This window comes from Saimiri boliviensis, chromosome 7, assembly GCF_048565385.1.
Source record: "Saimiri boliviensis isolate mSaiBol1 chromosome 7, mSaiBol1.pri, whole genome shotgun sequence".
Classification (NCBI taxonomy): domain Eukaryota; kingdom Metazoa; phylum Chordata; class Mammalia; order Primates; family Cebidae; genus Saimiri; species Saimiri boliviensis.
This window is the reverse complement of record NC_133455.1, coordinates 20,038,802-20,052,681: the sequence shown is the minus strand read 5'-3', so window position 1 is coordinate 20,052,681 and position 13,880 is coordinate 20,038,802. Positions and strand designations below refer to the sequence as shown.

The following is a 13,880-nucleotide window of genomic DNA, read 5'->3' as shown; positions in this document are numbered from 1 at the left end:
GTCTCACAATGTTGCTCAGGCTGGTCTCAAATTCCCAGCTCAAGCGATCCTCCTGCCTTGGCCTCCCAATGCCCTGGGATTACTGGCATGAGCCACCGTGTCTGGCCATTTACATGCATGTCTCTCTTAATTCTCACAGATACTCAACGTTGGCAGGTCCTATAATCCTCATTTTTCAAGTGAGGAAACTGAGGCTCCAAAAGACTAAGATACTTGCACAAGGTAACACAATTAGGACTCAGATTCAAAAACCCAAGTTGACCAGGGTATTAGGGATGCCCCTTCTCCAGCCAGCCTGTGCTGTTTCGGATCATGGTCCCAGAAGCCCCACCTTGATTCCTGTGTGACCCTGGCCAAGCTCATCTCCCTCTCTGGTCTTCAGTTTTTGCATCTGTGAAATGGGACTGACAACACAGGCCCACATAGTCCATCATGAAGCCAGATGTCAAAGTACTTGGATTTATCAGGCAGGTACTTTTTTGCGGGGAGGGTGGGATGGAGTCTTGTTCTGTTGTCCAGGTTGGAATGCAGTGGCAAGATCTCTGCTCACTGCAACGTGTGCCTCCCAGGCTCAGGCAATACTCGTGCCTTAGCCTCCCAAATAGCTGGGGTTACAGGCATGTGCCATCAACTGGGCTAATTTTTTATATTTTTTGTAGAGACAGGGGTTTCACCATGTTTGCCAGGTTGGTCCCGAACTCCTGACCTCAAGCAATCTACCTGCCTCGGCCTCCCAAAGTGCTGGGATTATGAACATGAGCCACAGTGCCCAGCCAGGCCTGCACCCATTTAAATCCACCCTCGTCCCTCCCATCTCTACCAGACTTGTACAACACTGCCAAGCTGATCATTGCTAAAGAGATGCCATTTATGTTTCCATACCTTTGGCTCTTAGTTGAGCCTGAGAACTTCTTCCTGTTTACTGGTCCTGAGTGGTTCCTTCTTTTGCCAGTTACTTGTGTATTTCCTTGGCTTATCCTTCTCTGGAGCTGTTTACTGCTTCTTTATTAATTTACAAGTGCTCTTCCTGCATTAAGGGCATTAACCCTTTGTCACCTTTTCTGTAGTTTGCTGTTTCTTTTTCCTTTCTTTATAGCATACGTTCATCGGTTTTTTTAAATTAATTAATCCATATTTATTAGTAACTTCTATGTGCCAGGCACTGTTTGGGGCTCTGGGGACACAGCAGTGAACTAAACAGACAATTCTTGCTCTCTTGAAGCTCACAATCTAGTGGGAGACGAACATGAAACGGAATAAATTAATTCTAGAATATGGTAGAAAGTCGTAACTGCTACAGAGGAAAAATACAGAAGAGAAGGGGTGTAGAGAGTGATGTGAAGGAAAGGCCTCATGGAGAAGGTGATATTTGAGCAAAGATGGAAGGAGGTTAGAAAGCAACGCATGGCCAGGCACAGTGGCTCACACTGGGATTATATAGTACTGTAATCCCAGCACTTTGGGAGGCTAAGGCAGAAGGATCACTTGAGCCCGGGAATTTGAGACCAGCCTAAACAACATAGTGAGACTCCATCTTTACAAAAAAATTTAGAATTAGTTGGGTGTGGTGGTGCACGCCTGTAATCACAGCTACATAGGAGGCTGAGGTGGGAGGACCACTTGAGCCCAAGAGGCAAAGGTTGCAGTGAGCCAAGATCGCACCACTGCACTCCCGACAGAGCAAAACCTTGTCTCGAAAAAAAAAAAAAAAAAAAAGGCCTGGCATGGCGGCTCACACCCGTAACCCCAGCACAGCCAAGGCAGGCAGATCACCTGAGGTTGGGAGTTCAAGACCAGCCTGACCAACATGGAGAAACCCTGTCTCTATTTAAAAATACAAAATTGGGCGCGGTGGCTCATGCCTGTAATCCCAGCACTTTGGGAGGCCAAGGCGGGTGGATCACCTGAGATCAGGAGTTTAAGACCAGCCTGGCCAACATAGTGAAACCCCTGTCTCTACTAAAAATACAAAAAATTAGCCAGATGTGGGCACCTGTCATCCCAGCTACTCAGGAGGCCGAGGCAGGAGAATCCCTTGAACCTGGGAGGCGGAGGTTACGGTGAGCAGAGATCGCGCCATTGCACTCCAGCCTGGGCAACAAGAGTGAAACTCCATCTCAAAAAAAAAAAAAAAAGGAAAGCAAGGCAGGCAGAGAACTGGGGGCTGAGCATCCCAGACAGCAGAACAGCGTGTGCAAAGGCCCTCAGGCAGTGGGGGCCGGGGTGTGGTGGGAGAGGCTCAGGGGGGTCAGTGGGACAGAAGTCAGAAGAAGAAGGCGCCAGAGCACACAGGGCCCGGAAGGTCGCAGTGAGGAACTTTTGCTCAGCCTGAGAAGGGAACCCGTGGGGCTGTGCGTGGTGAGAGAAGGGTGTGACTGTTTTAACAGGCTCACTCTGAATACCGAGAAGAGACCGCAGCGGGGCTGGAGCAGGAGGCGGAGGGCAAAGGGCCTTTGTTGTGGTGGGTGTGCTTTGGTATTTTCCTTCCTTTTTTTTTTTTTCCTTTAAATTTCTTGCAGTGATTTTATGCTTTTATTAAAAGAATCCACTTTTTTCCTTCTCTAGATCTTCCCTAAGTATTACATTTCAGGGGTTTGAAAATGTTAAAGTACTGACAGGTATACTGTGAAGTCAAGGGCCCCACCAGGGCCCTGGCTGCCCACCCTCCCCGACTTTCCTGTCCCGCTAGCCCTGGTGTGCAGTGGCTGTCACCCCGCCTCACCGCTGCTGCCGCAAGGTCAAACCAAACACTCCCCCCACCTGAAGCACTTCCTGCCCCGCTCCCTGGGAGAACAAACCACACACACTCCTGTCTGCACGTGGCTGCCCCAGGCCGTGGGAACAGCTGGTCCTGCTCTCCCCTCCCCTACCTGACCCCTCCTCCCTCCCCCCACCATCTCTTCCCGTTCTGTCCCCCACAGGGAGCTGGGCAGGCTGAAGGACCAGGAGGGTGGAAAGCAGTGACCACCCCCCAGCCCCGAGACCTCTAGACAAATCTGAGCCTCCAACACCATTCACCTCTCAAAATGTCTCTCTAGGGGACTTTTATACCCTTTAATCTCTAGAAGATGGATGAGGACATTCATCTTCTAGAGATTAAAGGGTGTAAAAGTCCCATTTCACAGAGGGGAAACTGTAGCCCAGAGAAGCTCAGAGGTTTGTCTAGGCAGACAGAGGTGCCGGGGTAAGGAAAGGGGAAGTAAAGGCCCCAGACAGTGGCTGACGAGGGTCCCACGGGCACCTGGTACCCTCGGGCTTGCGATGACATCCTTCAAGTCTCTGCAGTGGGGCTGGCAGCAGGGACTTAGGCCCAGGTTGGGTTCCCCAGGACTGTGGGGGGAAGAGGGAGAGAAGGCAGCTACAAGGCAGAGACAGCCCTGAAAGTGGGGAAAGGTGACAGGTTCACACCCCTAGAAAGGAGAGATTGGTGGCCAAAGCAAGCCAGCGGATCCACCAAGACAGCCCTGATCCTCCTTGCCTCGGCCCGAGCCAGCTCCAGGATCCAGGTCAGAGTCCAGCCTACCTCTAGATCACAGGGGGCTCTCAAGGCTGGCTCAACTCCAGATGGCTCCACAGACCAACCCGGCGGGGTGAGCCCTGGCCCCTGACTCGGAAACTCCAGGACCCAGTGCCAGCTGCACCACCGACCAGCTGGGTGACCTTAGTGAAGTCATTTCCCCTCTCTGGGCTTTAGTCCCATCATCTGCAAAATAAATGACCAATGGAGTTCATCTCATGTGCCATCTCTGCTCCAAGTCACTGTGGCAGTGACTTGAAGAGCATTCTTCCCGGAGCACTGTGTTGAAGAGGATTCTGAAGTTGCATCTTTGCTTAGTGGCAGGGCATGCCAGAATTGATTAGTAATGCCTGCCGTGGGTGCCAGGTGGACAGTAGTGGTATGCATTCATATATTTGAAATTTCTGCTCCAACTTTTTCTGGCAGAAGAGGCAGAGGTGGGCCAGATCACACAGGGCCTGGTCATGCTTAAAGACTTTATAATGTCAGGTTGTGATTAGTGCTATGAAAACAAAATTAAGTAAGGTGGCCGGGCGCAGTGGCTCAAGCCTGTAATCCCAGCACTTTGGGAGGCCGAGGCGGGTGGATCACGAGGCCAAGAGATCGAGACCATCCTGGTCAACATGGTGAAACCCCGTCTCTACTAAAAATACAAAAAATTAGCTGGGCATGGTGGCACGTGCCTGTAATCCCAGCTACTCAGGAGGCTGAGGCAGGAGAATTGCCTGAACCCGGGAGGCGGAGGTTGCAGTGAGCCGAGATCGCGCCATTGCACTCCAGCCTGGGTAACAAGAGCGAAACTCCGTCTCAAAAAAAAAAAAAAAAAATTAAATAAGGTAAGGACGAAGATGGGCTTCTCTAAAATAAAGTGATTGGGGCCAGGCGCAGTGGCTTATGCCTGTAAACCCAGCACTTTGGAAGGTCGAGGAGGGAGAGCTACTTGAGGCCAGGAGTTCAAGACCAGACCAGCCTGGGCAACACAGCGAGATCCTGTATCCACAAAGTTTTTGTTTGTTTGCTTATTTGTTTCTTTGGCTGGCTGGCTGGGTGTGGTGGTGTGTGCCAGCATCCCACCAACTCGAGAGGCTGAGGTGGGAGGATCGCTGGAGCCCAGGAGTTCAAAGCTGCAGTAAGCATTGGTTAAGCCACTGCACTCTAGCCGGGGCAACAGAGCAAGATCCTATCTATAAACAAATAACTAAATAAAGTGGTCGAGAAGGTGTCAGATAAGCTGACATTTGAGCAGAGACCTGTGCTGAGTGAAGGAGTGTGCTGTGAGGGTATCTGGGAAGAGCACCCTGGGAAAGGCTCAGCAAGGGCAAAGACCCGAGGGTGGGAAGGTGTCTGGCGGGCTTGAGAAAGAGCAGAGAGACCAGGGTGGCTGGAGTGGGGTGGGCGAGGGGTGAACACACAGGAAATGAATGAGGTTCGGAGGGTAGATGGGGCCAGATCAGGAGGCCAGGTGTTACTGGAGGCAAGGTGGAGGCTGCAGGGGGAGTGAGAGCAGAAGGCAGAGGGGATCTGATACGGGCTGAGAAAGGCAGTGGGGCCCAGGCTTGCCTTCTGGTCAGAGCACATTTCGGGAGGGCCTGAGGGACTCCTCAGGTCCTGTGCCAAGGTGGGCCCCCACGAAGGCAGAGCTGGAGGTGAAGGCCAGCTCCCCTTCTGGGAGGCCCGCAGGCGGCAGTTGCTTGTCCAGGCAGGAGGATGTTCTCACTGACTCGGAGGAAACAGCGCGTCCCACATCAAAAGGGGGCTGGGCGGCTCCCACGCTCAGGCTTCGTGGGAACTCTGCCACCCGGGTTCTCGCAGGAGGCCTGCAGATCGAAAGAAGCTGGAGGCCACCTCGGGACTGTCCCCCAAGCTCACTGATGGCTAAATAAAAAAAAAATAGCCCCACCATGACACCCCACTCACAGTGCTCTTCCCAGGAGCAAAACTGACTTTTGTAATCTAGGGCTATGTGGTACTTAAGGGGCTCCAGAAGTTTTAGGGCAGCTGAGATCTAAATCCTTCCTTTCCTGGGATACGCTCTGTCCAACTCCCAGTCCAAACACTCGGCAAGAGCAGGGTCACCACTGGGCCAGACTTTGGACATTATATATACCTGGGGTATCAAACTGGCTTTCCTGATTGATAGAAGCTGCCTGGAGAGCTGTACTGAGGACTCAGCTAAGCTTGAGGAGTGCTGTGATGGATTAGTGATGTCTGCTACAGATAGGACACCAGACAGTGGTGGTATGCAGGCTAAATATTTTTCTTTACACCCATTTTACAGGTAGCCCTGGAGAAAAAAAAAAGAGAGATTTTTTTCTTGTGAGACAGAAAGGAAGAAAGAGGGGTGGGGGAGAGCTGGACTTAACCCATGTGGCTGCACTCGAGGTGCTTGAAGAATGAGCAGGGAAGAGGAGAAGATTGGGGGAAATGCCTGTGTGGGTTCCTATCGAAGTAGGGGGAGGCAGGAAGTTCGAGTGGTGAGAGCTGCCCCTCAGGAAGGTCCTGGCGGGTTCTGATAGACCCTGAGAAGGGTCAAATGAATACTCAGCACCTGCAGGGTGCCAGGCAAGAAAAGCAGGACACCTCAATTCTCATCCCTGCACCAAATGATGAGCTTTACATGTTTTAACACATTTAACCTTCACAGTACTCTATCCCCATTACAGTTGGGGAAACTGAGGCACAGTGCCTTCTTTCCACTTCTCCACTGACCAGGTCCTGGGGGGCCCAGGGTACCTGCTAGCCCATCCCACCTCCCTTGGGAGCTGTGTTCAGTGACTTTAGTCACATAGCTCCACCTCAAGGGGCTCCACCCAGATGTCTGCTCCAGAACCCTCCACGGTCCTCAGAGGGATCTGGGATGGGAGTCCTAGCCAAGTGCTGCCATCCTGTGTAGCCGAGCACCCACCAAGTGGGGGCATGCGCGCTGTACCTGTGTGCGTGCGTGACTGTGCATCTGCATGTGTGCAGGTGTGGGCCTCCCAGGCTGAGTGTCTGTGTGTCAGTGTCGGGAGGCGTGGGTCAGAGCGTGTGCGCAGTGAGTCAGCGCGTCCTCCCGTGCCCCCATGCATGGTGTGAATCAGTACGCATGAGTGCTTCCCCACCGGCAGTGTGGAATCGCGTGTCTGTGTGAGGATGGCAGGCCGTTCTGCAGTGCACCGGGTGTCTGTGAGGGCTCAGCGCATGCTCCTCTGAATTTGCCGCACGCTTTACCCAGCTCTGTGCAGCTGTGGAGGGGGGCAGCGGGGCAGGTGTGGTACTGGTCTACATGAGCCAGCGTCTCTTGTCCAATGGAGTGTCCTCCCAGGGGAGACCTGTGTGTGCCTCTGTGTGTCTGTGTATGTCCCTGTGTGTGCACAAGTCTCTATGTAGGTGTGGGGAGATGGTCCCTGAAATATGTGAGTGTGTGTGTGTGTGTGTGTGTATCTGAATCCATGTATGTTCATGCATGTGCCCTGCAGTGTGCCTGTGCATATCTGTGTATGAGTGAAGGGTGTGCCGCCTTCCTGGTGTGTGCGTGTGTGTTCCCCAGGTAGATGGATGGGGAGGGAGGCTCCTGGTATGTATGTGTCTGCGTGTGCATGTTATCTGTGGTGTGCTCCCTGGGCTGTGTGTGTTTGTGTGTCTGTGTACTTAAACGTGAGTGTAGGGTGTCCCAGGGTCTATTATAAGCCTATGCATTGTCTCCATGTCTGTGTATATCTCTGTATCTGAGTATCTGGTGTGTGCCCTGGGTGTGTATGTCTGTGTGTCTGCACCCACTGCAGCAGTGCCCAAGCCTGTCGAGGGTACCATTTGCTTGAAGATGCTTCCTGGTGCCAACTGTGCCTGCCAAGGACAGGTGACCAGACAGCTTGGACAGGCTGTGACCTGAACAGGCATGGCCAGAGCCAAGGGGGCTGCTGCAGCTCCTTCCCAGCTGTCACTGCTTCCAGCCCTTCCTGCCCCCTCTCCTGGCACATCCCCCAAGGCCTTCAGGCTGCCCCCTGGGTTTCAGAACACCCCCCTTCATCAGAACATATCCAGCCAGAGTTCCATGCCCATCAACAGCAGGATGCCAGTTCCCCTGCATAAGGCTGAACTCATGAGGACTCAGCAGACACTGCACACATCACCACAAGCTCCCCTTCAGTCCTCCCAACCACTCTATAAGGGAGGTGTTATTCTGCGTTTTACAGATAAGGTAACTGAGGACCAAGAAGTTAAGTGATTTGTTCAAGGTTGTCACTGCAGCAGTTTTGTGGTTTACTCTCTAAAGTGGAAAGAAGTTACACCAGGACTTGGTGTCTGAGATGCAGAGGTGAAATTGCTCAGCCAGGATTGTACAGCGGACGGTGATGATATCGACGGCTGTGCTTTTACTATCCGTTAGGAACCAGGAACTGTGCTTGGCCCTCGACATGTAGAATTTCACGGAATCCTCACAGCAAACAAAGTACCATATTATCCCCATTTTACAGACCACCCCTTACAAAAGGTGAGCTGATGTGCTGTGTGTCACCCAGCTCATTAGTGGTTGGACTGAGATATGAAAGCAGCTCTGGCTGGCTCCAAAAACCAAAGCTCTTTCGGGGGCCAGGGGAAGAGGGGACTCAAGAGACCTTTTCCTAGGGGCTCTTCATCTGAAGAGAGGATAGCGCCTTGTCACGGAAATTGACATCGGTAAATATTCCAGAAGGGAAAAAAAATTCATCACCAAATGCTTTTGAAAACCTGAACTTATCATTGTTAACAATATGTTCTTATGCAGGACTTGTCAGAACCTTAAATGTGCTCAGATATGCTATGCATTTCAGAGAGGGAGACAGCAACATGTTTTCTAACTTACTTGATTGCCGAATCCTTCTTTCCTGGAACGTTTTATGGGATTAATAATGCTTTATTCAACCAGCTTTGAGAGACGCTAGAACAGCTACACCACTAGTAGCTGGGATTCAGGCACAGCGGCCAGTGAAAGGAGCTCTCGGAGCCAAAGCGCTCTCCCGAGGGAGGAGCCGGCTGTGGGGCGAGGAAGTATCTGCACTAAGTCTAAGGGTGTATCCCACTGGAACCTGGGTGGAGGTCGTGGCCACACCCCGCCCCATAATAGGATATCAGAGTAGAAAGGGAGTTGCCTGGCGGTCACTGCAGATGGCGGAGGAAGGTACAAAGAGGCCAGAGTGTGTGTGCCCTGGAGCCAGAGACAGAAGGCAAGCCAGGACCCCTGACGTGGTGTCGGGGCTGGAGTCCAGCTGCGGCCTCTTCTCTTCTCCTCGCAGGGTCCCCGCGCTCCCGGTGAAGAACTTGAATGGTACTGGGCCTGTCCATCCGGCCCTGGCAGGTGAGGTCTGGCCCAAGGCGCGACAGAAGGGCGGGGCCCACCGGGAGGCAGCCCCTGCTGTCACTCCGTGCCCCCGCCCCTAGATGGGCTGGTGGGCGGGGCCCGGAGGAAACGCCCCCTACCACTGGGCCCAGGGCGGGGGTGTGGGCGTGGCCCGCAGGAGACCCCGCACGCGGGCTGGGGCTGAGTCGGTGGGGCCCAAGAGCGCATCCCTCGCACCAACCGGAGAACTCCGGGATTCCCGGGCCCAGTGGTAGCGGGTCTGGGCGGGGATGGCGCCCCGCCCTCTGACTGACCCCCACACCCCCAGGGATGACCGGGATCCTGCTGTGCGCCGCCGGGCTGCCCGTGTGCCTGACGCGGGCCCCCAAGCCCATCCTGCACCCGCCTCCCGTGAGCAAGAGCGACGTGAAGCCCGTGCCCGGCGTGCCCGGGGTGTGCCGCAAGACCAAGAAAAAGCACCTCAAAAAGAGTACGCCCTCCGCGCCCTGCCTGACCCGAGAGGAACCCCACTAAGCCTTGCCCACAGCCCTGACCCCTGGTCTCCAACTTACTCTTAGCACTTACGACCTCACTTCCATTGCCTGATCTCAGCTCCCCTGGCCCGGGCCCAGGCCCCATCTTTCACCAGCTCCTGTTGGATCAAATCTCCAGCAACCCTTGACCTCTGACCTTGGCCAACCTTTGTCACCCTGACCCATGCCCTCTGACCCCTGACCCAGTTCTGAGCCAAGGCTTCAGGAATAGACTCTAGGTACCTTCAAACCCACCCCGCTGTGTCCCTGCAGGTAAGAATCCCGAGGATGTGGTTCGAAGATACATGCAGAAGGTGAAAAACCCACCTGATGAGGTGAGCAAGGCGGCGGGGGATGGGAGCAGGCTTGGAGAGGGAGGAACCCTCACCCCTCCTCCTGGGTTCTGGGTGTTACAGAGCTCTTCTAGTTTGTTCCTTTCTTCACTTTCTTTATGAGGTCTTTGATGAACAGAAATGCTTACGTTTAATAGAATCACATTCATCCATCTTTTGATGATTGAATTTTTGTGTCATTTTTACCCATATTTTCCACTCAATGTTTTTAAGTTTTGCTTTTGATAGTTAAGCCCTTAATTCACCTGGGGGGTGGTGAGGGAGCCATCTTCCTCTGTGATGTATCTCAATTCAATATATGGGAAGGGGCTGGGTGCAGTGGCTCATGCCTGTAGTCCCAGCTACTCAGGAGGCTGAGACAGGAGGATCTCTTGAGCCCAGCAGTTCAAGTCAGCAGTGAGCTGTGATTGCACTGCTGCACTCCAGCCTGGGCAACGGAGCCTGTCTCTTAAAAAAAAAAAAAAAAGGGAAAACAATGTATGGGGCAGAGGGTGTGTCCTGTCTCCCTTTGCCAAATGGGAGCCAGAGAGAGTGTGGTCTGCTGCCTGTGGTGACCCGCTGAGGAGCGGTGCTGACCTAGCAGGTGCCCTGCTCTCCCCGGTCCTCAGTCTCCCCTCTGCCCACCCGCAGGACTGCACCATCTGCATGGAGCGGCTGGTCACAGCGTCCGGCTACGAGGGTGTGCTTCGGCACAAGGGTGTGCGGCCTGAGCTCGTGGGCCGCCTGGGCCGCTGCGGCCACATGTACCACCTGCTGTGCCTCGTGGCCATGTACTCCAATGGCAACAAGGTGGGTTGGGCGGGACAGTGGCTGGGCAGTGGGCAGGGGACAGAGCGGGGTTGGGGGAGGGCCCTGGGAACTCACTGCCAGCCTCCCCTGCCCAGGATGGCAGCCTGCAGTGCCCCACCTGCAAGGCCATCTACGGGGAGAAGACGGGGACACAGCCACCTGGGAAGATGGAGTTCCACCTCATCCCCCACTCGCTGCCCGGCTTCCCTGACACCCAAACCATCCGCATCGTCTACGACATCCCCACAGGCATCCAGGTGGGCTCCCCGCTCACCCTGCCTCTCTGGTCCCCAGCCCCCACTCCCCTCCAAGTCCTCCAGACTCTCCCCTGCCCTGCCACCACCGGTTTGTGGCCTAAATCCCTGCTCCTGTCCCTCCCTGCAGGGCCCTGAGCACCCCAACCCGGGGAAGAAGTTCACTGCAAGAGGCTTCCCTCGCCACTGCTATCTGCCCAACAACGAGAAGGGCCGGAAGGTGGGTCCCCAGCCGTGAAGGCACAGGAGATGGGCGCAGGCAGAGGCCCCAGCCACCACCGGCCTGGGTCCATGGTCCCCTTCATTCCCAATCCCTGCTCTCACCTTCCTCCCGAAACCAGCATCCCAACGGCAATGACCACAGCCACTTCTTTTACACACCTTATCTCCTTTCCTGAGACACTGAGATCAAGGTCCTGACCCCATTTCATAGACAAAGATGCAAGGCTTCAGAGGGGGCAAGTCACTTGCCCAAGGTCACACAGAAAGTGACGGAGCCGAGATTTGAGCCCAGGCAGTTCAAGCTCTCACCACCACACTACGAGTCATCTGATTTGAGTTTCTGCTTTTCAAGAGCAGCCAGAAAGCCAGATTTTCATGGGAAATCTCCAGGCTTTTGAATGTTAGTAACTAATTTACAAGTGGCTCTTTAATACAGTGTTCAGTTCAAACTAAATAGGGCCGAGAGCTGCCAGATGCTTTCTTCACCCCAGAAAAAAAACAGTCAGGGCTGAGTGCAGTGGCTCACGCCTGTAATCCCAGCACTTTGGGAGGCCGAGGCAGGTGGATCACGAGGTCAGGAGTTCAAGACCAGCCTGGCCAACATGGTGAAACCCCATCTCTACTAAAACTACAAAAAATTAGTTGGGCATGGTGGCATGTGCCAATAGTCCCAGCTACTCGGGAGGCTGAGGCAGGAGAATTGCTTGAACCCACGAGGCAGAGGTTGCAGTGAGCTGAGATTGTGCCACTGCACTCCATCCTGGTTGACAGTGCAAGAATCTGTCTTGGAAAAATAAAAATAAAAAAAAGAAAGAAACAGGCAAGCCAAGTGCAATGGCATACAACTGTAATCCCAGCACTTGGGGAGGCCGAGGTGGGAGGATCACTTGAGGCCAGGAATTTGAGACCAACCTGGGCAGCATAGTGAGAGCCCAGGTTTCTAATTTATAGTTTATAATTTTAGCTGGGCTTGATGGTGCCCGCCTGTAGTCGCAGCTACAGGGGAGGCTGATGTGGGAGGATTGCTGGAGCCCAGGAGTTCGAGGCTGCAGTGAGCTCTGGCTGCGCTGCTGCACTCCAGCCTGGGCAACACAGCCAGACCTTGCCTCAAAAAAAAAAAAAAAAAAGAAAGAAAAAAGAAAAAGAAAGAAAGAAAAGAAAAGAAAAGAAAAACATAAATAACTTGTAAATAGCTTTTACTGGCAGTTCAGGAAATACAAATGTAAAGGAAATGGCCAAGCCAGCATTCCATAGTTGGTTCCAGTGGACGGAGCCATAAGGCAGCCATGCCATGGTGTGGCAGGGGAGAGAGGGAGGCCGAGGCTGGTGGGCTGGAAGCTGCCTGTGACCTGCGCCCGGCCCCACCGTCTCCTACCCGCAGGTGCTGCGGCTGCTCATCACGGCCTGGGAGAGAAGACTCATCTTCACCATCGGCACGTCCAATACCACGGGCGAGTCGGACACCGTGGTGTGGAACGAGATCCACCACAAGACCGAGTTTGGATCCAACCTCACGGGCCACGGCTACCCGGACGCTAGCTACCTAGACAACGTGCTGGCCGAGCTCACAGCCCAGGGCGTATCCGAGGCTTCGGCCAAGGCCTGAGGCCCCAGGCTGCCCATCTTCCCTCCTGCTTTGCCCCTGGTCCGGCAAATGCCTCCTCTGCCAGGTGTGTCCTGGTGGCCCATGTTCAGGGCTGGGGAGGAGCCTTCGGAAGGAGCCGCAGCCATTCAGGGGACCTGCCTGGTGGCAGCTGGGATGAAGAGAGATGGCCTATCAGGCTGGCTCCGAATCATAGCTCCCGGAGAGGGCCGAGCAGAGAGTACCGGAAACTTTCCTACTGAAAAGACAGAGACCCACCCCCTCACACACAAACACACGTGTCCTGTTGAACTCATGCACGCACACCCACGTGCCTCTACTTGCCCCCAGGCTGAAAGAGAAGAGACAGAAGGACCCCTGTGACCCCCTCTGTGTGAATCCCCATCTGTATCTCAGTTGCATCTGTACAGGCTTGCCTCTGAACTGGAGGATGCAGGGCAAACCCTTAGGGGCCCACCAGGCTTCTGGGGGGCAAAGAGGGACTTGGGAAATGCAGTGTACCCCCACGCCTCATTCCATGTCATCACTTGTCTCTGCCACCCACTGATTGGGCCCATGGGGTGGAAGCCCCAGATGACTGAGCAGTGATACAAAAGGATGCCAGCACAGGTGGGGACTAGAGGGACGTGGTTTTGTGTTTGTGCCATTTCATCTCTCTGGACTCTGATCTCCTCCCTTCCCATCTCCATGCCTTCTGTCTGTCCCAGGTAAAGGCACTGTTCTCCTGTCCTCCCTACCCCATCCTCTCCACCAAATCGCTCCCAATTTTGAAAGCCAGAGGCTGGCGCTTCTGGCTTCAGGAGTGAGAGGAGGCCTAGTTTGGCCCTGTGCATTTTAAAGCAGAGTGGACAGCAGACAGTCAATTTCCCTTTCATTAGAAGTGGGCAGTGGGGTGGCTAATCGTCTCCGGCCAACCAGGGGCCCGTTGCCCAGGCAACTCACCAGCTCCGCCTCTGGTGATTGGCTGCCACGGTGGGAGTCAGCCAAGATTTAAAGGGATGCCAGCGATTGCTCTTTTCAAAACCTACCAGTCCCACTGTGGGTGGAGAAATAAATGGTCTTTCTCCTCCTCGCCTGGTCTTTTCCTGCCAAGAGAGGGGTGGGTGGCTCTGTTCCTGGGGGCTACAGTCAGCCCTGTTGGGGAGTGATGGCTTGCAAGAGAATGGCAACTTCAGGGCCATTGCCGAATGCTGGAAGGGGTGAGGGCGGTGGAGCCGCAGCAGATCTCCTAGTCCTAGTCTCCAAGAATGCAGAGGTGAAAGTAGCCTTCTCTTTCACAAGAGCACAAGGCAGTGCACACATCTGCTCCC

The 13,880-nt window shown here is 54.1% G+C and overlaps 1 protein-coding gene across 1 annotated transcript in view; it reads left to right on the top strand.

Annotated features, from left to right (window-relative positions):
- DTX1 (deltex E3 ubiquitin ligase 1) overlaps nucleotides 1-13,639 on the top strand; it is a 41,304-nt gene extending 27,665 nt beyond the window's left edge. Inside the window, exons 4-10 of the mRNA XM_039472163.2 lie at nucleotides 8,773-8,834; nucleotides 9,145-9,306; nucleotides 9,623-9,684; nucleotides 10,333-10,491; nucleotides 10,587-10,748; nucleotides 10,876-10,965; nucleotides 12,349-13,639. Coding sequence (XP_039328097.1) covers nucleotides 8,773-8,834; nucleotides 9,145-9,306; nucleotides 9,623-9,684; nucleotides 10,333-10,491; nucleotides 10,587-10,748; nucleotides 10,876-10,965; nucleotides 12,349-12,573 — 922 coding nt within the window. The 3' untranslated portion in view covers nucleotides 12,574-13,639. The remainder of the gene's footprint in view (nucleotides 1-8,772; nucleotides 8,835-9,144; nucleotides 9,307-9,622; nucleotides 9,685-10,332; nucleotides 10,492-10,586; nucleotides 10,749-10,875; nucleotides 10,966-12,348) is intronic.
- The last annotated feature ends 241 nt before the right edge of the window (nucleotides 13,640-13,880 follow it).